The 26,520-nt window shown below is 46.7% G+C and overlaps 1 protein-coding gene across 1 annotated transcript in view; it reads right to left on the minus strand.

The window, feature by feature from the left end:
- Window positions 1-26,520, minus strand: part of CSMD1 (CUB and Sushi multiple domains 1) — a 1,512,254-nt gene that overhangs the window by 360,794 nt on the left and 1,124,940 nt on the right. The window contains exons 13-20 of the mRNA XM_029933196.1: window positions 16,971-17,072; window positions 15,757-15,999; window positions 12,096-12,541; window positions 11,769-11,988; window positions 11,246-11,690; window positions 2,785-2,946; window positions 2,501-2,609; window positions 1,371-1,459 (exon numbers count right to left, since the gene is read on the minus strand). Coding sequence (XP_029789056.1) covers window positions 1,371-1,459; window positions 2,501-2,609; window positions 2,785-2,946; window positions 11,246-11,690; window positions 11,769-11,988; window positions 12,096-12,541; window positions 15,757-15,999; window positions 16,971-17,072 — 1,816 coding nt within the window. The remainder of the gene's footprint in view (window positions 1-1,370; window positions 1,460-2,500; window positions 2,610-2,784; window positions 2,947-11,245; window positions 11,691-11,768; window positions 11,989-12,095; window positions 12,542-15,756; window positions 16,000-16,970; window positions 17,073-26,520) is intronic.

Raw genomic sequence — 26,520 nt, forward strand, 5'->3', positions numbered from 1 at the left:
TGGGGCTCGAATCCACAAACCATACAATCATGACCTGAGCCAAAACCAGGAGTTAGACATTTAACTGACTGAGCCACACAGGCGGCCCTCCGTAAACCTATTTTTGACAAGGTCATACAATTTCTGTTTGACATGGGAGATACACTAGGTTGCTGAGGTCTCGGTCACTACAGGAGTATTTACTTGGCTTTTTACAATTAGTACTCAATTGGTCAGGAGTGACATGATCAAGATGGTGATATAAGCCATTTCCGACTACAGTCCCCTCAAAAGCAGACCAACTAGCAACTATCCAGAGATACGATATGGTTGGGAAAATCCCTGAACTCAGAGGTGAGGCTGAAATAGCTCCTGGACCCCCCCAGACCAAGAACCACAATTTTGTTTTTTTACAAAAAGTAGAAAAATAATCCTAACATGTGTATGTAACCACCAAAGACTCCAAAGAGCCAAGGTGATCTTGAGGAAGAACAATGTTGGAGGCATCATATGTCCTGACTGCAGACCACACTACAAAGCTCTCGTGGTCAGAGCAGTGGGGCACTGGCGGGAGAGCAGGCCTGCAGATCGACAGACGAGACAGGTGCCCAGACAGAGCCCTGCGTGTCGATGGTCATCTAGGATTTCACAAGGGAGCCAAGAGCCTCAGTGAGGAAATGATGGCCTCTCCAATAAAGGCGTTGTGGAAACTCAGCATCCACGTGCAGAAGAGTGAAGCTGGGCTCTGACCACACACAAAACTGACTCAAAGTGGGTTAAAGTCTGTAAGACCAAAAGCTATGAAATGCCCAGAAGAAAACACAAGGAAAAAGCTCCTTGACATGGGTCTTGGCAATGACTTTTTGGATATGACACCAAACCATAAGCAACAGAAGCAGATATCAAGTAGGACCATTTCCATGAAGCAGAAGAAACGATGAACAATGTGAAAATACAGCCTATGGAAAGAAAGACAATATTTACAAATATTTATCTATAAGAGGTTAATATCCAAAATATTTAAGGAACCAATACAGCTGAATAGCAAAGAAATAGTGATAATAAAATTAAAAAATAAGTAAATAACCTAATTGAAAAAATGGCCAAATCACCCAAATAGGCATTTTTTTCAAAGACATACAAATGGCCAACAGGTGCCCCAAAAGGTACACAAACCTCACTCATTATCAGGACAAGGCAGATCAGAACCACGATGAGATGCCGCCCTGCCCCATGCTGACATCAACAAGACAAGAAACACAGATGCCGGCGGGGATGTGGGGAGAGGGGCCCTCGTGCACTGCTGGTGGGGATGCAAACTGGTGCAGCCGCTGTGGAGAACGTATGGAGGTTTCCCAAAAATTAAAAATAAACTACAATATAATTCCAACCGTCCTCCTTCTGGATACGTATCTGAAGAAACGAAATCATCGTCCTGAAGAGACAGGGGCACCCCCGTGTTCACCGCAGCAGTAGGTTTCTATGATAAAGACATGGAACATGGAAACCATTTGTGCGTGAATGGATGACTCTGAAAACTGTGATGCATACATACATGACGGAATGTCACAGGGCGATGGAAAGGAAAGAAATCCTGCCATTTGCCACACTGTGGACGAACCTTGAGGGCGTATGCTAAGTGAGTAAGTCAAACATGACAAACACCGTGTAACCTCACTTACACGTGGAATCCAACAAAACTGACCTCACAGAAACAGCAAACTTGTGGTTACCAGGGGTGAGGTGGGGGGAGAAGGAGGGAAGGTAGTCAAGGGGCACAGACCTCAAGTTATAAGTTACTGTTCACCTTACAACTAGAGGTCCTGGGAATGTTGCCCACAACAGGGGGACTCCAGGTGATAACATGGACCATACACTCAAAAGTTGAGGAGAGAGCAGACTCTCCAATGGTCTTGTAGAGCAATTTTATTACAATTCATCAATTACTTTTCAAAGTGTTTTGCTGTATGTACTCATTCTCTAACTTCCAATAGGAACACACACTTAGCAGTACAGGAAGCTACTTTGCATGTGAGGGCAAAATTTAAATACACTGCGATTTACACAAAGTTTACTGCACTTGGCTGATAAAGCCAGATGTGGCCAAGTGTAGTCTGTTCATAAAAAATGCAATTTGATCTGATTAAAAACTTGGGAAATGACTGAACAGCAGGCCACACTGTCCTATTACACACTCACTGACAGTGTGCCAAGGAAAACGTGTCACAGAGTCACACCTGTGATCTGTGTTTGCCATGTTTGCACACACATAAAGTAGCTTAGTGACTGTGCGCAGATCGGGGCAATGCACGTAGTAAGATTCGTTAGTTGTTCTTGTCGTGATACTGAGAAAGCAATAATATCATAATTTGGAAATAAAATTTTCTTATTCACTGATTTGAAAGAAAAAAGTGTGTCTTCTTGTGCTATAGAATGCCCTTCCTTCCTTTGCTGTTTCTCTCAGGAGAGACTGGCACACGTTCCTCAGAAATGGAAAATATGCACATTTTTGAAACGTCACCTGCCATTCAGAGAACAGTCCGTAAGACAGGGCGCACGTGGCCCTGAACGCTCCCAGAGCCGCGCAGCACTGCAGACAGCCCAGGGCGGGAACTGCCGGGGGTAGGAGTCTTTGGCAATAATTACGGGGGACGTGAACACCCACTGTCACAACAGCCAGCAGCCCAGAGAGCTTCCATTTTCTGCCGCCTTTGTTGTCCTGTGCCTTCTGCCCTCGATAGGCACGTGAACAAAACTCTGGCCTGGTTCACGTGTACTGTTTCTGCCCAAGGACGGCACGCTGACCCAACGTAAGACCAGAGCAGGCTCTCGCGGGTGCAGGTGACACTGAGGTCGGGGCCCTGTGACCTGCGAGCGCTGGACTGGCCAGAGGAGACCACGGGGGGGGGGGTGTTCGCAGCTGGAGCCCAGCACGGCCGAGGAGTGAGGGCTGCGCTGGGTTTGCCTCTAGGGCCACAGGGATCTTATCTCCAGTAGAAGTGTGTCACTATGAATCCAAAACGCGGCCTGTGTGGGGTAAGAAATCACAAACCAGAAGCCGCACCACTCTGCAAATACTCCGAACAATGTGTGAAAATAGAAAAGAGCAAAGCCAGGTAATTGCATGAAACTCATATTTTATAACATTTTCCAAATTTGTACTTGCCGGTCTCCCACATTTTTCTTCAAACAACCGGCAAATATAAGGGCTGAAACTAGCTGCTTCTGAGGGAGTGGACGTCCCTGCTAGACTCAGGGTGTGGCTTTCCGGGAGGTTCGTGCTGCTCCCGAGAAGTCCCAGGGGTGACACGCATGACGCGCTTTCCTGTTCAAAACCAGGAGCGATTCTGTCCTGCAGTCTCCGTCATGTGGATCACGACAGATTCACGGACGCCTGGAACAGCTCTTGACCTCTCTTGAACACAGTCTGCCATGTCTAGCTCTTTTGTTTTTATTTACCTATTATTGATTTTTGAGAGGGAGAGAGAGCAGTGGAGGGGGGGTGGACAGAGGACCTGAAGCAGGCTCTGTGCTGACAGCAGAGAACCTGACGCGGGGCTTGAACTCGAAATCTGTGAGATCATGACCTGAGCCAAAGCAGGATGCTTAACCCGCCGACCCTGCTGGGAGCCCCTCTTCGGTCCCTAATTAGGACGGTCACTTTCCAAGTCAACTGCCCGGACATAGCGGGAGACAGTCCATGTCGGCTCTTCCAAGAAATCAACACCTTTCCCTTCTCGACGTGCCCTGAAGCAGTTTCTCCTCACAAACAGGACAGGACAAGAATACAGTGCTTTCACTCCTCGTCTGCCAGTTTCAAAGCCAGACACCAGAGTTAACTTCTAGAAACACTTGTGAACTCACACCATTGTTAACATTAGGATCTACTTCCCCATTTGTTACAAGACGCTCTGCAGTGAACCCAGGGGCCAGGCGTCAGGTGACTGGTGCTAAGTGGCAGATAATGGCCGAGCCTGGTTACATTACCTTTTAAAACACTGGGAAGTGTAATAATGTTCAGGCTTTACTGTGCTTTGAAGTACTGTGACCACCTGACTTCATTACAAACCACAAAATGCGACAATTAAAATGGGAATCGGAAGTGGAAGACAGGAAAATGAAGGCAGAAATAGCCATAGTTTTTTCAAAGTCCAAGTTCCTAATAGGTCGATGACTCAGTCTTCTTTTAAGAATAACTAGAAGTAATCATAAAAATTAAGTAGCGCTAATAACATTTAACTGTTCACCAATCCCTACTGGTATATTTCTGGAAGACTTAAAGTGAAGACTCCCATGGTCAAATGGTAAAAATGTTCAATGAAGATTAAAGAGAAAGAAACTACTTAGTAGTAATTGACTCTTGAATATGGAGATTATTTTACACTCTGCGGAACCTTTTGCCATCAATAATGTTTATGAGAAAATATTCATGTTTCAGCCATCCTCTGCAAATCTCATACCCGTAACACGGCCCTGGAAAATACCGATCTTCCTAAAACGTCTTTTATAAGGTGGTTTTTTTTTTCCAAATTCCATGGGCATGTAAAGGTAGTATTTAATGTACTTAGGCTACTAATCAGCTATTTTAATCAAATGCAGAAATGCAAAAGAGCTCATTTCAAAACCCGCTCCAGAGGACCCACTGCCCAGACAGAGGGGGTGTTTGCACATCAAATCAACCGCTATGGAGTGTGATGGGGAGCAGCCAGTGGCGAGCTGAGCTGGCAAACCTTCCAGCTGGCAGGTGCCCTCGGAGAGACTTGAACGAGGCAAAGGAGTTTTAACATCCAGAAGTGAAATTAAGCCTTAATTCACTCAAGAACCCAGCGATTTTATCAAATTGCATGATCTGGTGATAACATCTACTTTTTCTTCTCCCTGAAATTCATCAGAAAATAGGTGTTATCCCGGCAGTGCCTGAAATGTGACATTGAGTAGATGGAAGAGAAGGATCATGTATGTTTTAAGAGCCTCGGACAATTTCCACTAGGCTGTGCGAGGGTCTGGAAACAACATCCAAATCGCATGCAATGAATGTGGAATTAACATCCACGCGAATGAAGACAGAAGCACCGCTGCAGCCAGAACTGCCACCCGACGCGGTTTCTGAGGGCACATGTCATTCAGGGAAGTGGGCAGTGGGCCCTGTGGGACGGGTCAGACCGCAGCAAGGGTCCTGGCAGAGAGAGGACACCGGACACCGAGGAGCCTGGGGGTCCTCAACGCCACTCCCCAATGGGCCTGTCGAGACCATGCTCCCAAAGAAAGCATTCAGATTTATTTTTTTTAACTTTTTTTTACATTTATTTATTTTTGAGAGACAGAGAGGCAGAGCACAAGTTGGGGAAGGGCAGAGAGAGAAGGAGACACAGAATCCAAAGCAGGCTCCAGACTCTGAGCTGTCAGCACAGAGCCCAACTCGAACTCACAAGCTGTGAGATCATGACCTGAGCTGAAGTCGGACTCTCAACCGACTGAGCCACCCAGGTGCCCCAGAAAGCACTGAGATTTAAATGAGGGCTAAAAATAAAATGTTCATGCATACCTAGCAGAAAGGCTAGTTTAAAACCTTGACCACCCCGAATGTTGGCCCAAATGTAGAGGACGGACACTGCCTACGGCCACGCAGAATGCTCCCGCCTCTTCGGAGGCAGTGTGATAGCTCTGAAAAGTGACACACGCCCTAAACACGCCACCGTCCCATACCGGGTGGCTTCCGGGAGAAATGAACACGTATGTGCAGAGACCGCTTCTCAGACGTTGATAGGAATTTTATTCTTGATAACCGCAGCCAGGGACAAAGAGGGACAAGAAGTTCTGTGGGGTGATGGAAATGCTCCGTGTTGTCGCCGTAGGACAGCGAAAGACAACTGGACACATCTGTCAGAACACTTCAATTACATGTTTTAAATGTGTGCGGTTTGCTGTCATAAAACAAACCTCCCAAAGTTGTTAAAGATATTTTTAGTACAAAACTCACCACAGAATAAAGTATGCCGGTGTTACTAATTTGTTCCTCTATAATTGATCATTTTCTGTATCTATATGCGCTGCTGCCAGCTCCCAAAACACACACACATGCACAGCCAGAGCCACTGGGTCTGGTGGCACAGGCTGTGCACTGAACCAGTTCAGGTGCGCGGGTCACAGGGGCAGCTTCTCATTTGAGTATATCTCTTTTATGATCAGTAATTGGTATCTGTGTGTGGGGGGGGGCGTGCACACATACATATGCATGAGATATTATAGAGGGGCTTCTAAACTAAACCATAGTTGTTAAATGTGTGTACATACATACATGTGCACATACGGAACATGTACATGTATGCATGTTTCTCTTTTTTTGGTGACATGTCCCCATGGAATCTAGGAATATCTGCCATGAGGAAAATGCTACTACACTATTATTGCCGATGTTAAAAGTAACAAATAATATTTACTAACCACCTACTATGTGCTAAGAACTATCTAAATCACTCACTATATGTTACATAGACTTTATTTTTAAATTTTTTAACGTTTATTTTTGAGAGAGAGAGAGAGAGACAGTGTGAGCAGGGGAGGGGCATAGAGAGAGGCAGACACAGACTCTGAAGCAGCTCCAGGCTCCGAGCTGTCAGCACAGAGCCCGACGTGGGGCTCAAACTCTTGAGCCATGAGATCATGACCTGAGCCGAAGTCGGACGCTCAAACGACGGAGCCCCCCAGGCGCCCCTGTTGTATAGACTTTAAATGAGTGTAACAACAGTATTAGAGCAGCGGCTGTGTGTGCTTTTTCCTCTTTTTCTTTTTCTTTTCTGGGGTGGTGGGCACAGTGCCCGCCACACGGCTAAGTATGGAATTTTTATCAAATGGATACTGTTTATGCATTTTCTTGCTCGCCCCTTGCTAACACTTCACAGCACATTTGCAAGTACCTGAAACAGCTTCTACCAACTATCTCGATTTCCAGAAAAGGAACTGAAAGCACATAGTATTCCAAACACTGAGCAGACGCTCAGGCTGTAAACAGAGAAGACAAGGTTTAAACCCTGGATTTTCGGACTGTATTATCGGAACTCTCAACCTCATGTTCCTGTTTTTAGTTCCTCAGAGAGAAGAGGAACCTGCTGGTAAGAGGTCCTGGGAGACAGAGCCTGTAGGATCCCAGACCCTGTGGTACAGGGGAGCTTATAAACCACAGGGCTGCTGTCAGGACACCAGCTGCCCGACGCACCTGCCCTGCCCTCAGGGGACACGCTGGATGCTTCATAATCCCACCAAGACACGGAGTTTGTAACCGCTAAAAATCAGCCTCCTCCGTTTCCAGACCTGTTTACAGAGGTCGTTCCAGCGCTATTGCCCAGCTGGCCGCTCCCGGTCCCTTTCTGGGTCCTCCGGAAGTGCAGTAACCGACCTCGGATACTCAGGATTTCCCGCACCCGACCGTCCTACGGGTCCGTCTCTTAAATACGCCGCTTCAGTAGTCCAGTCCGCGTGTGTATTCACTTCATCAGCAAATCGGGTCTGTCCCTACCTGAAAGTCACGATATCATTCTGAGTTTTTAGAAATTTTTGGAACCTGTTTTCATGGGCCTCCTCTCTGCCCCATCCCACCCTGTGCCTTTTTGTCAGTAGGACGTGTCCCCATCCACAGTACTAGAGCTCAGATTAGAGGTACATCAACTCCCTCCTACTTTTATTTTATTTCTTCCTCACCAATAAACAACTAACAAAACTTGCTCATAGATGTCCTTTTGTAACTCGGGTTGAATGCCAATGAAATTCTTACCAAAACTAAGATAAAACACGTAGTGCCTCCACTCACTTTGAATTTCTTCTGTGTACGATGATACTTTGTTTAAGGACTTAACATTTTTATGTGTATTTATTTTTGAGAGAGACAGAGCGAGTAGGGGAGGGGCAGAGAGTGAGGGAGACATAGAATGTCAAGCTGCTCCAGGCCCTGAGCTGTCAGCACAGAGCCTGATGCAGGGCTTGAACTCATGAACTACAAGATCATGACCTGAGCCAAAGTCAGATGCTTAACTGACTGAGACACCCAGGTGCCCCATGTTCAAGGACTTATATACATATTTAAATTTGTTTATTTATTTATTTATTTGCTTATTTAGCGGTATCAAGGGGAGGGGCAGAGAGAACCTCAAGCAGGTGTCTCAGTGTCAGGGCAGAGCCCCATGTGGGGCTCAATCTCAGGAACGTGAGATCATGACCTGAGCCGAGATCAACAGTTGGACACTTAACCATCCGAGCCACCCAGGTGCCCCTGTTCAATGGCTTTCTAGCAATTTCTTCCTATTTATCTATAATGCTGGAGAAATTAACTTCATAGCCTATCCCTGGTATTTTCTACCAGCCTGCTGATAAGCACCCCTACAGTGAAAGATAAAATATCATCCGCTGCTGTTTGGGCAGTCTGTTATTTACAGCAAATGACACAGTGCTGTGTAATCATTTTTCAGATGTAAACAGATCCTTAATGGTATCAGACTGTAATGTGATTCTATCAAAGCTCTTTAGGTGAACGCCATTCCATCTGTTTAGTTCTTGCTGTTGCCTCTTCTAAATATTATAACATAATGATACGGTCTGAGAAAGAGTTTCAGAACCCAACTGGTAGTTATCAATCAACAAATCACCAGAATACTGACTTAATAGATTGTTTGGGAATGGTTTCATCCTATTTTATTATAGATATTACGGCAGCAAACAGGCACGGGGAGACAGCTGAAGATGATTGGGAAATAACTGAATTCAGTTTAAAGAAATATATTTTTAAATAAAATGTTTGACTTGGGGGATATATGCAAAGAAGATGTAGAAGGTCAAAGGAAAAACCACGTACAATGATTGTTCCTAAGTATTGTCAAGCAACTGAATTTAGAGCTTTAGTAGAGGATTGCGGCCAAGTCCCTTGACCCAAATACACAAATGGGAATCTCAAGAAGGTGGTCACTACTTCTTTTTATTTTTTATTTTTTTAATGTTTATTATTGAAGACAGAGAGAGACAGAGCATGAGCAGGGGAGGGGCAGAGAGAGAAGGAGACACAGAATCTGAATCAGCTCCAGGCTGTGTGAGCTGTCAGCACAGAGCCCAACGCGGGGCTCGAACCCAAAAACCGCGAGATCATGACCTGAGCCAAAGTCAGACACTTAACCGACTGACACCACTTCTTATTGATTAAGCACTTTCAGAATGGAAGCTTATTTATATCCCACACTGTTTACATGATACTGACCTGCTCTGACATATGTGGCATATTTGTAGTGACTAAACACACACAGGCAAACACAGGATGCCCATTTAATCAATGAGAACATACATTATCAAAGGATAAGGAGTGACTGCCAGCCTTCTCCAGTAGCACACAGCATATGACAGTCATTGTAAGATGTGGGAACAAATCAGGGAAAAAAACAAGTCTGCTGAAAAATGATATAATAGGAACCTAGTTTTATTTGAAATTATAATCTAAGAAATGTATTTTATGCATAGTTTAAGAGGTTAGAAAGTCACATTTTGATAAAACCTTACAATAAGTTTTAAAGAAGCAATGAAAGAAAGAAACCTTATTTGATGAGACTTGTGGGTCTGCAGCCTGGAATGTAAAGACGTAGTTTCTTGTCTGTCTCTTCCAAACTCTGTTTATCTCCAGACTTTCTGAGCTTTCAGCTCTATCTCCAGTTCCTTGACAGTGCCTTCTGGCACATTCTTCCCACAACTCTTCCCTATCAGAATCATTTCTGCTTCTCATGTCAGGAATTAAGTAAACAACATGTTTTGTTAATTTTCCCTTTGTTCCTAAGTTGACATTTTCCTCTTTGTGGTGGCGTGTGGTGTGGGCGGCTTGCTTCTGGCTTCGTTTCTCAAGATCCCTCGCTTACGTAACTGGCACAGTTCGCGTGTGCGCTTTGTGGGACCTCTTCTGGTGAGCGGTCAATGTCATTCTAGAAAGTCGGTGTGGGGGCCACGACCGAACAGGGACGGGGCACGGCTGTGGGTCAGCCTGTCCAGCAGCCATTTGCCAGCCAGGGTGGCTACGGTGTTTTTCTTCTCGTAGAAGATGGCAGTGTCCGCCTCCTCATTTTCCTTCCTTCCTTCCTTCCTTCCTTCCTTCCTTCCTTCCTTCTCTTTTTCTTTTCTTCCATCCATCTTTCCTTCCTTCCTTCTTTCCTTCCTTTGATCTTTCCTCCCCTTCCTTCCTTTCTTCCTTTCTGTTTTGGTTTTAAGCTAGATTCATGTGTGCAATGGCTTCTAACTTCCCCACTGGAAGAAGACAAGGAAGAAAGGCCAACAGGCCAGTGCTGGCGGCTCAGCGGCCCCTGCAGTGCAGGGACTTCAGTCATCTCTGCCGTCTGGTCACTCCAACTCTGAGGCCCCCTGTGGAAAGAGGTGACCTGCTCTTCACCATTTCAGATGGTTCCCAGGCCCAGTACTCCCTCTGGAGACCAAATATGCCCTTTCCAGGTCACAGGTCCCTCTGCTTTCCTGTCAGCTGAAAGCACCTGAAAGCCATCGCTGGAATACCCTAGAAGAAAACGGGTTGCTGGATCTGAGGTGCAGACAGCATTCTGGTACTTTCAGAGCTTTCTCGTGCTAAAGTGTGTGACAAAGCCAGCCGGGAAATAATCCCGAGTCCTTCCTATCCATACACCGCCCTTCAGAAGGACACATCTATAGGAAATAATTAAACAGATTTTTTAATTTTTTAAGGACTCCATTTCATTTTCAGGTCAATCCCTAATGCAAAATTTATCTAATTAGTAGTTGATGTTCATACACTTAATAGCAAAACTAAATAACAAGCCTGTTTTATGATTTTTTTCTGTTTAATTTCTTCAGAGCAATTATAAAGACATCTTGCTACTTCAGTATTGCTTATTCCACATAAGTCAATGTTACAGAAAACGGCAGTCCCTGACAGGCGCGATGTGAGTTCACTGCCTTTAAGCGCAGCTGTTTCAACACTGTCATCCCTTCCCTTTGAAGTCCAAACGCGCCCTGGTAAGCGACGACCATGGCCCGGGCTGTCCTCCCCTCCCCTAAAACATGAGGACAACCCTCCTCCGCACGTGTGGAGTCTACACACGGCTGTTTGCTCTCCTTCCCCGGAGCCCCCGTCACATGACTGTCTGCTCCCTCTACCTTCCCCTGAGTCCCCCCGTCAGTGGTCAACCGCCCGTCTCCCAGCCGGCCCAGCTCTGCAGTCAGGTCTGCTCCTGCCTCTTCTCATCCAGACACTCCTTCCTCGAGTCCTGCCCACCGGCTACCCGGCAGTGTCCGGGGAGGGACTGTACACTCTGCCTGGTGGACGGAGGCGGCCTCGGTGACGAGCTGTGGACACATCTGTGGTTGGGTGTGAGCGAACTGCAGGGGCGAGTTAAGACTGTGCCCCGGGCCAGTAGCAGGGGTCACCCCAGCATGATGGCTCCAGGGAGGGGCTGCTAGCAGAGAGGGGGGGCTGCCTAGGGGCGTCCTACACGCCCAGGGTCCGGAGATGAACACCTCTCCTGGGGCCCCTCTGTCGCTCCCCACCGGTGACACCCAGGGGGCAGGGTGCTGCCCCCCATCCTGGCAGCAAGAGGTCAGGGGACGAGGGAACGCAGATGTGATGGCCAAACAATATGCCCGGATCAGCTGCCCGCCCTTCAGCTCCTCCCCACGGCACTCCCAACCCCGGGACCGGAAGCAGCAGGGACTGCGGGTGTCTGCCCAGAACCCCCTCCTCACAGCATACCTGGGGGGGGACTGCAGGTGTCTGCCCAGAGCCCAGCCTCACAGCACACCTGGGGGGCTGCAGGTGTCTGCCCCCAGCATCCCGGCCTCACAGCACACCTGGGGGGGCTGCGGGTGTCTGCCCAGAGCTTCCATCCTCACAGCACACCTGGGGGGCTGCAGGTGTCTGCCCAGGCCACCCCAGCTCACACCACGGCGGTCTCCCTCCTCCCTCAGCCCTGTCTCATCTCCTGAACCTGCTGTCATCCTCCGCACCTGCACAAAGACTCCCTGCCCACATTTAGCATCCACTCCACCGGCCGTGTCCACCTGCCCAGCCCCCTGGGTCCTTTGCGGCCTCTCCCCTCCCTATGGTCTACCCGTCATGCATCACTCACTTTGTTCCTCCAACAGAAGGTGGTATCGGCCACTGCCCCTGCCCACTGCACGGGCTGCCCAGGCCAGAAGGCCGTGCAGGGTGTGGACCCCTCGTGGCCTTGCTCCTGCCGAACTGCAGACGGCTCCCCCATTCCACTCTCTCCCACCGCGAACCTCGGCCTTCCTGCCTTTCCACACGGCACCCTGCACACCAACCCGACCTGTGACGCCGCACGTGTGGGGCTTCCTGCTGGGACATTCCTCAGACGGCCACAGGGTTGACCCTGCTTCCCCTCTGCTCTCCTCCCTGCGGACACACAGGCTCTGAGGCCCGTGTCCCCAACGCCCTCAGTCTCCAAGCCTCCACCCACCTCCCTGCGCTTCTCTGCACTCCCCGGGTCACTACCTGCAATGACACCAGTCTCGGTGCCGCCGGTTATGAGATGCAGAATTATTTCCTGCTGCACTGAGAAAGAAAAATTTAAAAAAAAAAGTAGCATGAGGTGTTCTTATTAATGACTGAAAGACACATCCCGAGTCAGAGACAGGAAAACGTGAACATGAAAAACAAATCCATGCCTAGCAAGCAGAGACATGTTGTGCATTGTTATCAGGGTGGCCCCTAAAATAACACATTACTGGTGAGGCCCAGAGGCAGCCTCACCTCTAAGCCAGATCCTGGCACCAAGTCTGGTTCGGGAGGGGCTGCAGGGAGGGACCCCCTGCCTTCCCGAGTGGATGGGGGGGAATGCAGAGCCCACGAGCCCTGGTCCTCGGTGCCCTGTAACCTCCGTGCCCACAGCCCTCCCAGCGGGGCCTGGCAGTCAACCATTTAAACTGAATCTGCTACGAGGGGGGCAGGGGGTGTCAGCTCTGTGGTCCTCTCATGTGCTTTCCTAACCTTTCTGTATCTTTGACGTACTTGATTCCGATACAAAACACGACAGCATCATGATTATACATTTTCCAAAGCAGCAGAAGCGTGATGCACACAGGACACACAAGAGGCGGTTTCTAAGTGGAAGATGTTATTTTCCGCATGTTGACAGCATTTCAGGAGTAAGTCTAGCAAGCTCTCATCCTCTTCTCAAGAGATGTGGTATCAAACCCTTCCAGTAGGCTAATTTGTTAGGATTAGGAAAATCTAAGGTTATGTCAATCATTATTTTATTACCCACTTTATGTATTGCTTCTCCAAAGAATTAACATGAAAAAAAAGATAATATGAAATAATAACATGGCTAAGAAAGAGAAGGGAAAAACTGCAGACAGGAATCTGAAGGAGACAGCGTGAACACCTGACTCACTGCTCATTTCAAGTGTGAGGCTTAATTCTTATCACTAGACTGTGGTTGTCACACATCAGAAAGCATCAAAGACTGAAGGGCAAGCTCATTTTCTTTGCTTGATCCTCCTGGTAGAGAGGGGAAAAATCAAATGCTATTGTATGAATTTATCATAATATTGTTCAAGGGGAAAACTCATAAGAATCCTATCTGTGGCTCACTTGCTTAGCTGTATCGTGGTCGAACACCATCACTCACAGAAGACAAGGAAGCCTTCCAGAAGGATCGTGCAGCTCGCTGTGCAAACCACCCCCCACGATTACTGGTTTCAACTCAGGAAACGCCATCGATGAGGCAGAGTTGACTTTCATAGAAAACCTGGTCCTGGACAACGGATGCAGTTCTGACTTTTCCCAGGGCTGGATGAGACAGGCTAGTTTTGTACACATGGCAGCAGATGTTTACTGCAGGGCGACACTGGACAGAGAGGTCAGTCCTAGGCTGTGAAGGTGTTCTGATAAATGGGAACGTACCCAACGAGAAGCTGAATTTTAGCGACTGAAACTCAGTGAAAGAGCAGATTACGTTCTTCCCTTGTAATGTGACAGTAATTAAACGTCACTGATAGTGTTAATGCCTTCCCCTCCTCGGAACCTCGAAAGGAAAACAAGCAGGTGACCTTGCCAAAGCTTCACGAGCTGTGAGTGATGCGGCTCAGGGACCAGTGTTTCCAAACCCAACCAAGGTTTCCACGTGCGCACGGACAACGTGTCTGCAGAAGTCACTCAGTAGAAAAGTTACAGACGGGGATTTGGAGACGTGTGGGTATTTGCTTCCCCTCAGTTATTTGGTGGAGCATCACTATGGGGTTCTGTTATCTTCTGCATACACTTGGTTTCGGGGTGCTGGTGGGTTCATGTGCCACTGGGAAGAAATAATGACTCCGCGTCCCTGCACCCGGTTCCCCGACGTAAGTGTCTTGTCTCACTACTGTGGATGTTGATATCGAACCAGGCAAGACCCCCCGCTAACCCCTGACAACCGTCCATCTGTGTCTGTCTCTATGGAATGTTGTAGAAACGGAACCTCTCCAGACGCGCCCTTGGCATGTGCATCAGTGGACCCTTCCTCCTCACTGCCAAGGGCACCACGGTGTGCAATGCTCAGTTTGCACAATCAGTTACATGGGTTTTGTGTTTTTGTTTTTTAATATTTATTTATTTTTGAGAGAGAGATAGACTGTAAGGGGGGGGGCAGAGAGAGAGGGAGACATAGAATCTGAAGCAGCTCCAGGCTCTGAGCTGTCAGCACAGAGACCAAGGCTGGGCTCAAACTCCCGAACTGCAAGATCATGACCTGAGCTGAAGTCTGACACTTAACTGACTGAGCCCCCCAGGCGCCCCATCATTTGCATGTGTAAGGACATGGCTACCAATCTCCTACTGTTATGAAGAAAGTTGCCACAAACACTCCTGTTTTAGTATTATGCTGTGAACAAGTCTGCAGCTCTCTGGAATGAATGAGATATATCTTAATTTGGAACCCACTATTTCTGCAGGCCATGTGTAACCTGTTGTTTAAAAAATAAAGCATGTGAAAAGATAAATTCATATTCATGCCAGACTATTTTTAATAGAAAGGACTGGAAATAAACTTTCAGTGGATGTGAAGACAGAGAGAGAGAGAGAGAAAGACAGAGAAAGAGAGAGAGAGATACACAAAGGGAGAGAGAGGAAAAGAGAGAGGGAGAGGGAGACGGAGGTGGGAAAGAGAAATGGAAAAAAGGAAAGAGAATAAAAGAAACAGAGAGAGAGTGGGAGAGATAGATACAAAGAAAGAGGGGGGAGAGGGAGAGAGAGACATAAAAAGAGAAACAGGAAGAGAGAGAAGCAAAGAGAGGGAGAGGGAGAGACTGAAGACGGAAGCAGAGATTGAGGGATGGGGATAAAAAGAAAGAAAGAGAGAAAGAGAGAGAGGGAGGTGCTCTGCAATGATCTCCAGAACACATCAGATAGGAGGCAAAAGTAGAAACCCTAAACCATATTCCTATCTATCTACGTTGGGAGGAGGTGGTACAATATTAACGTATGTTACACACAATACTGGGTAATCATTTAATAACATTGTATCATAATATTATAATCATTGTATCAAACATACATGCGTGTCTATATTCTCAAAACACAGAAGAATAAATCAGAATCAGTTCTGCCCCAGAGGAAGGGAGTGGTGAGTGTGGAAGACATGAGGACGGGAGAGACTTTAAAACGAAGCCCAATGTGGCAGATTTGACTGTGGAATCATGTAAATATGAAAAAAATTCTCATAATTATAAAACAAAAAAACACTCTTGGATGCAACCCTAAAGCATGAAGAGTGAAACAAATGAATCTACCTGTGCACACCGCGAGAGACTGAGTGCAGCGCTTTGACAGCGAGGTGCGGAGCAAGGGTACCAATGGCAGCAAACTCTCCAAGCTGTCCTCAGCCCTCAGCATGAGGACGTGACACTGGTGCTGTCCTTGGGGCTTTGTGTCTGCGCTGGAGCAGACAGACCTCAGGGGCACCTGCTGTTCTGACCCGACCTTCACCAGGACAGGGATTCTGGGTGTGTTGCGGTGGGGGTGTGACAGGGACTCTGGGTGGCACAGGGTGGGGGTGTGACAGGGACTCTGGGTGGCACAGGGTGGGGGTGTGACAGAGACTCTGGGTGTGATGGAGTGGAGGTGTGACAGGGACTCTGGGTGTCACAGGGACTCTGTGTATGACAAGGTGGGGGTGTGACAGGGAGGAAGGTAATAAAACCTCCTAGTGCTGATAGTGAACTGGGTGTGCAAACTCTGATGTACAGTCTCATACATGCATATTCACACACACAAACATGCACCCATATAGAATCAGCATGCAAATACATGCACGTACATGCACATTCACATCACGCACATGCAAACCCACACACATATGCATACACACAAGCACAGACACACCCACCCACATGCACACGCATATTGTATTCTTATACACATACACATTCACATACAAACACATGCATATTTACACACATACAGACATATACACAATCTCATGCATGTGAACATACATAACATGTACGCACATACATATTCACACACAGAGGAAAAATAAACACATACACATTTACACACATACACTCATACTCACACATATACTCTCTCTCTCTGACAGAGCCCAAGAGTGAGTTCAAAAAACAACAAACATTACAAATACTCAGATTATAGTCCTAAAATATCATTTTCCCTTGAAGAAATGCAAGTTTTCTCAGGTGGATGACTAACTGCAGACCTGGAGCAGGAACTGGACAGGACATGTTGGAGTGCCTGCTAAATCAGATGGCCAGGAGGCCACAGAGTACTGCTCTACCAGATGGACAGGAGGCCACAGAGTGCCCACTCTACCAGATGGACAGGAGACCACAGAGTGCCCGCTCTACTAGATGGCCAGGAAGCCACGGAGTATCCACTTTACAAGATGGACAGAAAGCCACGGAGTGCCCACTCTACTCGATGGCCAGGAGGCCACGGAGTATCCACTCTACAAGATGGACAGAAAGTCATGGAGTGCCCACTCTACTCGATGGCCAGGAGGCCACGGGGTACCGCTCTACTAGATGGACCAGAGGCCCCGGAATAACCGCTCTACGTGATGACCGGGAAGCCACCACATCCTCAGGAGCTAAGGTGACAATGAGCAACAAGAGCACAATTTTAGTTTCAATAAAGACAGTACGTTCTACTGACTGAAAACCACCAGATCTGTTCAGAAGCCACAAGATCTTAATAATGCAGGAAGAAAAGTAATCACGTCCTCCCCACCCCAGGGGCATCTGGCAAGGTCTGAGGACCCTGCTGGTAGTGACAAATTGGGCCGTCAGTGGGCAGAGGCCAGGCAGGCGGCCTGCCACAGGACGGTCCTTCTGTTCACCCTGGGATCAGAAATGCACTGAGCCCAAATGTCCAGAGTGACCAGTCGCGGCTGGGGGATGAACAGGAGTGTGGTGTTTCCCTGTCCCCCCTGCAGCGAGGGCTCCCCCTGCTGGCTGGGCAGCACCTGCCCCTCATCAGGGCACCTCTGTTGAAAACAGGGGAAATGGAGCGCCAGACTTAGTGTCTCCATCCCAGCCCCGTAAACGGTGAAGAGGTCCCCTCACTGCACGTCGGTGGCAGCGTCCCATGACGGGAAAGCACCCCCTGACATCAAAGTCATCTTGCTGAGAGTAGAACTTGGCGTCCGACCATGCTCTGTGTCCAGGTGCCAGTGTGCAGCGAGTCTGCTAACACCGAGGGGATGTAAGCGGCAAAATGCACACGCAGCCGTCCCTACCGGACAGCTGACCCTCTTTCTTCACAAATAAACTGGAAGAATAAAAAAAGACAGAGGGGAAAAGTACAAATTTAGATACTTGCAGGATTCATCAACCAACGGTCATTGGAACCAATGGGTTTCTAATGATACGTCCAGGCCTCCCAGCGCATCAAAAACATGGAGGAGAAAACCACGTTTCCACACTGTCGCTCACGTTACCTGCGTCGCATTGGTGGATGGAAATGCAGTTGTTTCAGTGGCCGGAAGGTAAGCGTGTTGAGCCCTCTCACATTCTGGAGGCAGTGGTACGCGCCACACACATCAGCACCTCACAGAACACTCACACTAGGCCTGCCAGGCGGATGTGAGGTTGTCCAGGTCACACACAGTTCCAGGGAACAGGGCGTAAGTCACACGGGGTGAGCTGAACACCACGGCCCAGAACCTGCACGGACAAGCCTCCGGAGGGAGGCGGTGACACGACTCTGTCATGACACGCCGTGTTTGCAGAGCAGCGGCTCACGAAAGGGGGGATGATGTGTCTGAGCATCACAGACCATTAAACAGAAAGCTCAGGTGGAGGGGACGGTGGCAGTCATCCAGGTGGACGTACACTGGACATGGTGGGGGTGGGGGAAACTAGGCCATGTGGCAGGTGAGGGCTTCTCATTTATTTTCATAACATCTGCAAGAGTAAGAAAGCGGTGTAAACAGTAACGGACAAAAGTTTGAGGAAAGACGCAGAGAATGACGGCAATGGCAGTGAGGGATTCTATCCTTGAACAAAGGAGTGTAATTCAGGTTGTTGTGCGACAGAGAACGGAAAACATAACATTCAGATCTGTCATTCTGACTCCAGAGGAGATTGTCCATGGACGAGACGAAGAAATGGCTGTGTGCTCTGCGCACGCCGCTGGGAGCACGGACATAATGGAAAGCCAGAAACACTGTCCCAGACCCGGGTGGATAATTACATTTTTGACAAGAAAGTGAACAGTTTGGAAAGATGGCAGTAAAGTTGAAGTGGACTGAAAACTAATTTGAAAAGTTTGTTGTAACGGAATTGACTCGGAGAAAGGAAATAGCCCCAGCTCCGGGGAGCAGCGGAAGCAGGGGGCTGAGGGGGAGCCTGGTGAATGAATGCGCTGTCTCACGCTGTGTGGCTGGACCCACAGGACAGCGGACCGGAAGGAAAAGCATCTATGTCCCACACTGCACCAGCGATTGTAAAATCAGTTTTCCTTTCTAGAGGACACCGCTTCGGGTAAACTGCGTATTTATGGATCCTTTCACAAAACACACAATCTCATTAGAGTTTCCAACTTGAGGACCCGGTCTCAGGCCTGAGGGTGCTTTCATAATTATGTGATAGATCCAGACAAAACCCCACTTCTCATCACCCCCACATCACGGACGACGCAACAGGTGTTCACATCATTATGGATTAGCTCATTGGTCCAACTGGCCACTGGGTTAAGATGCTGGATTCACAGTTAAATTCCATGTAGCAGCCGACTGCCCTAATGGAGGCTTCATGCTATGTAGACAAAAGGAGAACTGCTTAGGAACCCAGTTGGGAGAAAAAAAAAATTCTTGTAAAACATAAATGTAAATAAATAAATAAATAAGAATTAAAGACAGAAGAAGAAGAAAAATAAAAGAAAAAGAAACTGGAAAATATGTCATTCTTTTAAATTATTTTGCTTATGATGCCCAGAGATACCTTTGATGAGATCATGCAGACTCTGGAATTTCCCAATCTATTCAGCTCAACTTGTTGGAAATACAATCCGGCACAGGCTGGGCTCAGTAACGAGCTGGGATCCTTAATAAACCTTTTTCTTACTTTGAGAACATGTGGAAAAATTACAGTGCTAATTGAGTTGGAGGAAGAAAGGAAATAATTAGCCTGCCGTACGCTTGCACATAATGGCTTGTTATTAAAGAGTTGAAGATGTAAAGGGGAAAAGACGGTAAAATGTGAGTTCATCTTCAGGAAGGCAGAAAATTCTTAATAAAATTAAAATGCTGCACAACATCAGCTGTTATATTCTGAGTACCTCATTACTAAGAGGATTTAGAGAACATCAAAAGAGCAATAGAAATGATCAAAGAATGCCAGGCCCTGATATAAAGATGAAAGGGTCTCAGCGGAGAAGAAAAATGATATCCCAAAGTGGCTGTGTCGATCAAACTCAAATGAGTGGAAAACAGCAGCACATTTTTTTCTCATGACACAAATTTCAATAGAAATGAATATTTTAATGAAATGCTAATTTTAGCAGTGGAGGTAAGTAGCCAAGTCCAGAAAAGGAGATGGAATGAACAAAATTAAAAAAAAAAATGACAATGGCATCTGTGGTTTTTGAAGATAAAGTACATCAGGTAGCATTCAAGGATGAAGCAGAAATCAAACACGTAGGGGAAGGGGGGCTCTGATTACTGAGGGCTCGGAAACGCCCCGTAAGCATGTCATTTGTAGCATGGCAGGCAATGGGGGCCAGGGTTCCTCAGGAGAGGGGAAAGGTCAGGGTTTCTGTAGGATCACGTAGGGAATGTCTGATTTTTGGTCTCTTTCAAATATGTATTTATTCTGGGGGCACCTTGGGGGCTCAGTCGGTTGAGCATCCAGCTTCAGCTCAGGTCATGATCTCGCAGTTCATGGGTTCGAGCCCCGTGTCAGGCTCTGTGCCAACAGCTCGGAGCCTGGAGCTACTTCAGATTCTGTGTCTCCCTCTCTCCCTGACCCTCCCCTGCTCATGCTGTCTCTCTTTTTCTCTCAAAAATAAAACATTTAAAAAAATTTATAAAATGATACATCTCAGAGAGAATGCATTTGAGCTGAGTCACAAAGAACCAAACGTGGTGGAAAGAGACTCCTGGCTGAGAATCTTCGTGAATGTGTGAGGTTTAAAATACAGGATGTGTTCAGAGGAAAAGCATTAGTCCCACTTACAACTTTGGAATCAGTGAAGTACAATGTTTCCCATGTTTAATCCAACACAATTTAGTAATCCCCACGAGACCTCTACTTTGTTCCAATCACTAAAATTCTAAAGGATGCAGGAACATGGAAGAAAAAAATACAGGGCTGTGGGGTCACTGAAGAACAAAGGGGAAAAACACGTCCAGCCAACTGAGAACCGTTGTGTCTGGCTCCGGAATGCCGGCGGCAGCGACGACACACAACTCACACCGCCTGACAAGGCAGGAAGGCAGGAAGTGTGCCCAGTGGGAAAAGAGACTCATAGAGCCACAGTGTAATCTAGAGGCCCACACTGCCACCTTCAGTGGTGCCACAGCCCCTTTGTGGTTCGTCACCCACCACACTGTTCCTACCCGTGCAGAGACTGCGGCACATGTTTCCCGAACCGGACCTTGTAATCTCCTGAGCCCGGCCCACAACCCTTACCTAACTGCCACTGGGTCTCCCCGCAGCCCAGGCTCGTGGGCCCTACACCTAGAACGCAGGGGTCACATTTCCCCGCCATGTGCTCTCCTCCTCACCCCTGCCGACACAGCTCCATATTCCACAGTGGGTGGCCTCACATCGGTAGGAGGAGCAGTGTTGTAATTCACTCTTATGTGTAACCCAGGGAGCCCCCGAAGCATGGATTCAGTGGTGCCCCCGATGCACATTTTTATTCAAGCTGGGCCCGTTCTGAATGTCAGTGTCTGGCTACACAGATTCTTCAGCCCACTCAACGTCAGCCACGCCGTGAGTGAGGACCTTAGGCTCAGGACTGCTCTAGTACGCCGTGCTGTTGTCATTGTCCTGTGTTTGTATTTATTGTAATATCAGTGCGTGTGAATCCCACGGGTCTGGAGATAGGACACGATGTAAGCACTGGTTGGGTCAGTGTGCAATTTCCCAGCGGAAAACAATAGCAACAATACAACACACACCATAGCCAGATTACTTCAGCCCGCTAACACTCAATTATCAGTAAGTTTGGCTAATACAGTTTAAACTAAAATTTCTAACCAAATTATCACAGTTTTTTGCTTTTTACATATAACTAACTCCTATATTATAAAACAGCCCATATATATATATATATATATGTAGAGAGTTATTTTATATGTTTAATTTTTATATTCACCTATCCTAATAATTTTGGTAAACTTTAAGAGCTATCTGATGAAGAAGTTTGCAATAATGTTGCTTGAAATACATCTTTCACTTAATATGCCATTTTAAAAATTTGGCTACATTTGTTCTTATGCACATGACTTTGTTCCTGTCTACAAAATTATATATATTCACTAGAAGAGCTTTGTAAACATAAAGTAGTACAAGCACACATTTATTGTCTATCTTTTTCTTTAAATTTTTTTAATGTTTATTTTTAAGACAGAGACAGACAGGGCACAAGAGAGGGAGGCGCAGAGAAAGAGGGAGACACAGAATCTGAAGCAGGCTCTGAGCTGTCAGCACAGATCCAAATGCCGGGCTCAAACCCATAGACTGAAACCGTGACCCAAGCTGAAGTCAGACACTTAACTGCCTGAGCCCCCCAGGCCCCTTCATTGTCTTTCTTCAAGCTCACTCTGTTCTAACATGGGTACATGGCTCTCACTGTCTATAAAATAATGTGTTAAGATGAGAGTTCTTTTTTGGATGAATTCCTAAAATATGGAATAATCAACCCAAAGGAGGCTACCGGCATTTTTAGAAATGATCATAACATTTTTTCTATGAGCCGTGAGCACTCTCCTGTAACTCTGGTCTTGCCCACGCACAGGAAAACCGTACGACCTGTGACTGGCGAGGCGGCTTCTCTAAGCCAGGGGCTCTAAGCACACTGACTTCTGACTCTCGTGTCAAGCTGCTGAACACCCACCATCCAGGAAGCCTTATGATCTACAAGTTCATAGACACACTCAACGTTAACCCAATCTGGCTCTACATCTTATATTCTCAGAGAAAAAGAATCTACTAGAAAAAATTCTATGAATAACTACGTATAAGTTTGTAGCAGAGAATAGTTTAAGTTAGTTTCAACATTTTCAGATACTATAAATATTTTCATATATATGAACAGACATATAAAACACACATACCTATAACATATGTGTATATTAACATATATGAAAACACTAGACATATACACACTTACATAAACATGACACAGTAAGTGTCCAAAACTAACCATTTCAATTAATGCCAACTTAGGCTTGAACTTCTTTTATAGTAGCAAAAATGAAAACAAGTGAAAAGTAACCCAGCAAGGATATGACAACCAACGATTTAAAAGATGGCAGACATACTCAAAGGAGGAAAAGATTTAAGAAGAATAAAACCCATCAAGCTGAAAGGCAGACAACTATAACGCACGGCTTCAACTCATTTGCAGAACTGAGATCAAGGTATTAACACAACACAGATGTATTAATAAACTGAAACAGAAATAGTGTATATTTTCTACTTGATCTCTTTTACTTATATTTGTATAAAATATCAATGTTGTTGTGTTCCTCATTTGCATATCATTCCCTGAAATGTCTTCTCTGTGGACTCTAACACGCAGGTTCCCGGAGAACTGGATCTCAGTACCAAAACCATGACGGACGCCTGCCTGAGGGCCGGTGCGCACTCACGGAAGGACGAGCTCCTCAAAGCTGAGATGCCCTCATTTTGTCAACCACAGCGCAGCCCAGTTTTGTTCGCTTTCGAAGATGAAGGCACTGTGTATGCTAGTACAGTCCGGACACAGAAAACTGAGCAAACTGGACTTCTCGCAAAGACTGGAGGACACACAAGACACCAACTTACGGATGTTCTCTTGGCCAGAAGAGATCTGAGCTAGGGCTGCTGGAGAACACTACAGGAAACGCTTCTCCCCAGGAAAAGCCTCACCCCTGGGCAGCACTCACCACAGGCCATGAAGGCCGTGATAGTCTGTGTAGACTTGGGGACACAGAGACTGTGACAGACCGTGTTGACTTAGGGACACAGAGACCAGGACACTCCGTGTGGACTTGGGGACACAGAGGCTGTGACACTCTAGGACTCGTATCCCTACCTCCCATCCTTGAAGGTCACAGATCAGCATCACAGAACTGTGGAATCTTAAAGCCTGTCCCCCCACCTCAACCTCGATCTGCATCTTGCTAAGATTTCCGGTGGCCTGTGCCCACAGCCCAGTGCGCGAAGCAGGTAACACTGAAGAGAAGCCCAAACCTTGCGCACCCTGTGCACAAACGTGGCACCTGCAGTAAGGTGCCGCCAAACCTCGGCGGGCCCCTGGAATCTATGGACAGTCCTGGGAAAGGAGGCAATGGGGGAGGGCAGCTCTGTGCTGGGGGGTGGGGGGCAAACACGAGGCAGCGAGGCAGTGAACACACGGGCAGAGTTGGGGGATTCTGCATCACAGTAGCACCAATGACCAGAAAGATCCTATGTCGGAGGTCGATTTCTTTCCTACCCGAGACTAGAATTCCATAAAATTTGTAAAGCTTAAATTAAATTATTAAAAAAAGAAACTGGTGTGGAGGTTAAGATTATTAACAAGGGTCAGTGGCCCATCATGACTCTACCAGTATGTAAACATTCCAGGCATCAGCTGTGGCTCTGGGCATCTCTCCTTTAATTCACTTAGTTTGCTTATCCAGCTGACCTTGAGCAACGTGATTCTGAACTTCAAGGATCCACTTACACATGGATATTTTTCTCTATTAATACAGTAAAGTACTTTCACTTTATTTTCTCTTCCTTACGTCTTTCTTCATAACATTTTATTTAACTTCGTGTTGTAAGAATACGATCTATAACACATATGACCTATAAAATACGTGTTTCTGTTATCAGTAAGTCTTCTAGTCCATAGAGGGCTATTAGTAGCTGGGTTTGAGGGAGTCAAAACCAATACTTAGATTTTTGACTGCATAGGGGTCAGCCACTTTAACCCCCTATAGATCAAGGTCAATTATGTTTAAGGAACAGCTAGTTGCATGCCTTCTATCTGGCCCAGAGGCTTCACAGGTATCTGTGGTTTGTACCCCCAAAGCTCCAGCCTACTGGGCGGGCATCAGTTAGGGCATTACTGTGGCAGATTGAGGAGGCAGTAGGGATGTGCGGAAACCATCCATCAAGACTACTTAGCTATCTATCTACCAGACCATCATATCTGTCTGTCTGTCTGTCTATTTATCTACCATATCTATCTGTCAAATCTACCACATCTACCATACATATTATATCTATCTACTCTACCATTCTATCTACCACATCTATCTACCGTATCTATCATATCTACTTATCATATCTATCCACCATATCTAACATATCTACCACATCTACCTAGCTACCGTATCTATCATATCTATCTATGCTATATATCCATCCTATGTATCTAGCCATCATATCTACCATATCTATCAAATCAATCTATCTTATGTAACCATCCTATCTATCTATCTACCTACCTACCTACCTACCTACCTACCTACCTATCTACTTATCTGCCTCTCTGTCTATCTACCCTACCTACCTACCTACCTATCTATTCATCACCTGACCAATGGAAAGATATGACTGTTGGGAACTGGCTCACATGATCATGGAGATGGAGCTGTCCAGCCCCAGGTGCCCCACGGTGGAAGAGCCGATCCAAATCCGAGTCTGCGTGCAGGGGACGGAGGTGCCGGGCTGCAGCTCAGACACAGCAGGCCGAGAGGCCAACTGCCTTCGCTTGGCCCACCGCTGCACAGGCCCACTCCACTCCATGGGGCTGCACTTTATTCTACTTTGCAGATGCAGCGTCAGTAGTATTAGTTGTACAAGTTAAATGTTTGTGCCAACCACGCATCAAACATTTTGACAAGCATCACTTCTAACAGCATTCACTCACTTCATGTATCTGTGTTCACATGTAGGTAAATCTTGCAATATTTCAGAATTTTCACTATTATATCTGTTATGTGATCTGTAATCAGTGATTGTGGCTTGCTGAAAGCTGGATGGCTCACACTTTTTAGTAATAAAGTATTTTTTACTTAAGGTGTGGATGAACACTGATTTTTTACTTAAGGTGTGGATTTTTTACTTAAGGTGTGGATGAACACTGTGATGAACACAGTGCTATTAGGCACGTAGTAGGTTACAGTGTGGTGTAAATGTAACTTCTGTACGCACTGCACAATCAGAAAAACTTCTCTGCCTTGGAATTACTGTTATCTGTTTCATCACGGTCTGGACCTGACTGAACCCACAATATCTCCAAGGTATGACTGTAGTCAACCCTTCAACTGATCAGATGTGGCCCACCCACACTGGGGAGGCAAACTGCTTTACCCAGTCGACTAATTCAAAATTTAACCTCATCCTGATACAGCCTTGCAGTCATACCCAGAACAATGTCTGATGAAGTGTGCAGGCTCCTGTGGTCCAGGCAATGTGACATATAATTAATCATCACAAGTATCTGGAAGATTATACAACACCAATGGGGTGTCTGCAGTGCCGTCTACCAAGGTGGCCGACATGCCACTGCCCAACCCGTACTCTACTTCCCTGTACTCAGTGCGCCAGGAGCACCACCCCATCACCCAGGTGCAGAGAGAGACCCCTGAGGACGGATGAAGGGGCCCAAGCTCATCATCACTCACTCCGCTTTATGACACATTCACTGCACACAGAGGGCATTCTGTCTCTCATACAAAACAGAAATGCTGGACTCCCATTATTGTACTGAAGTAATTCTGAGTGTGAGCCTGAAATGGATCCTGTTTGTACCACACAGCAGCATGTCACGGGGAACACTTCCTTTAATTTACCCCCTGCTAAAATTTAAATAGCTGCGGCAAATTACGTAAA

Source organism: Suricata suricatta, chromosome 1 (genome assembly GCF_006229205.1).
Source record: "Suricata suricatta isolate VVHF042 chromosome 1, meerkat_22Aug2017_6uvM2_HiC, whole genome shotgun sequence".
Classification (NCBI taxonomy): domain Eukaryota; kingdom Metazoa; phylum Chordata; class Mammalia; order Carnivora; family Herpestidae; genus Suricata; species Suricata suricatta.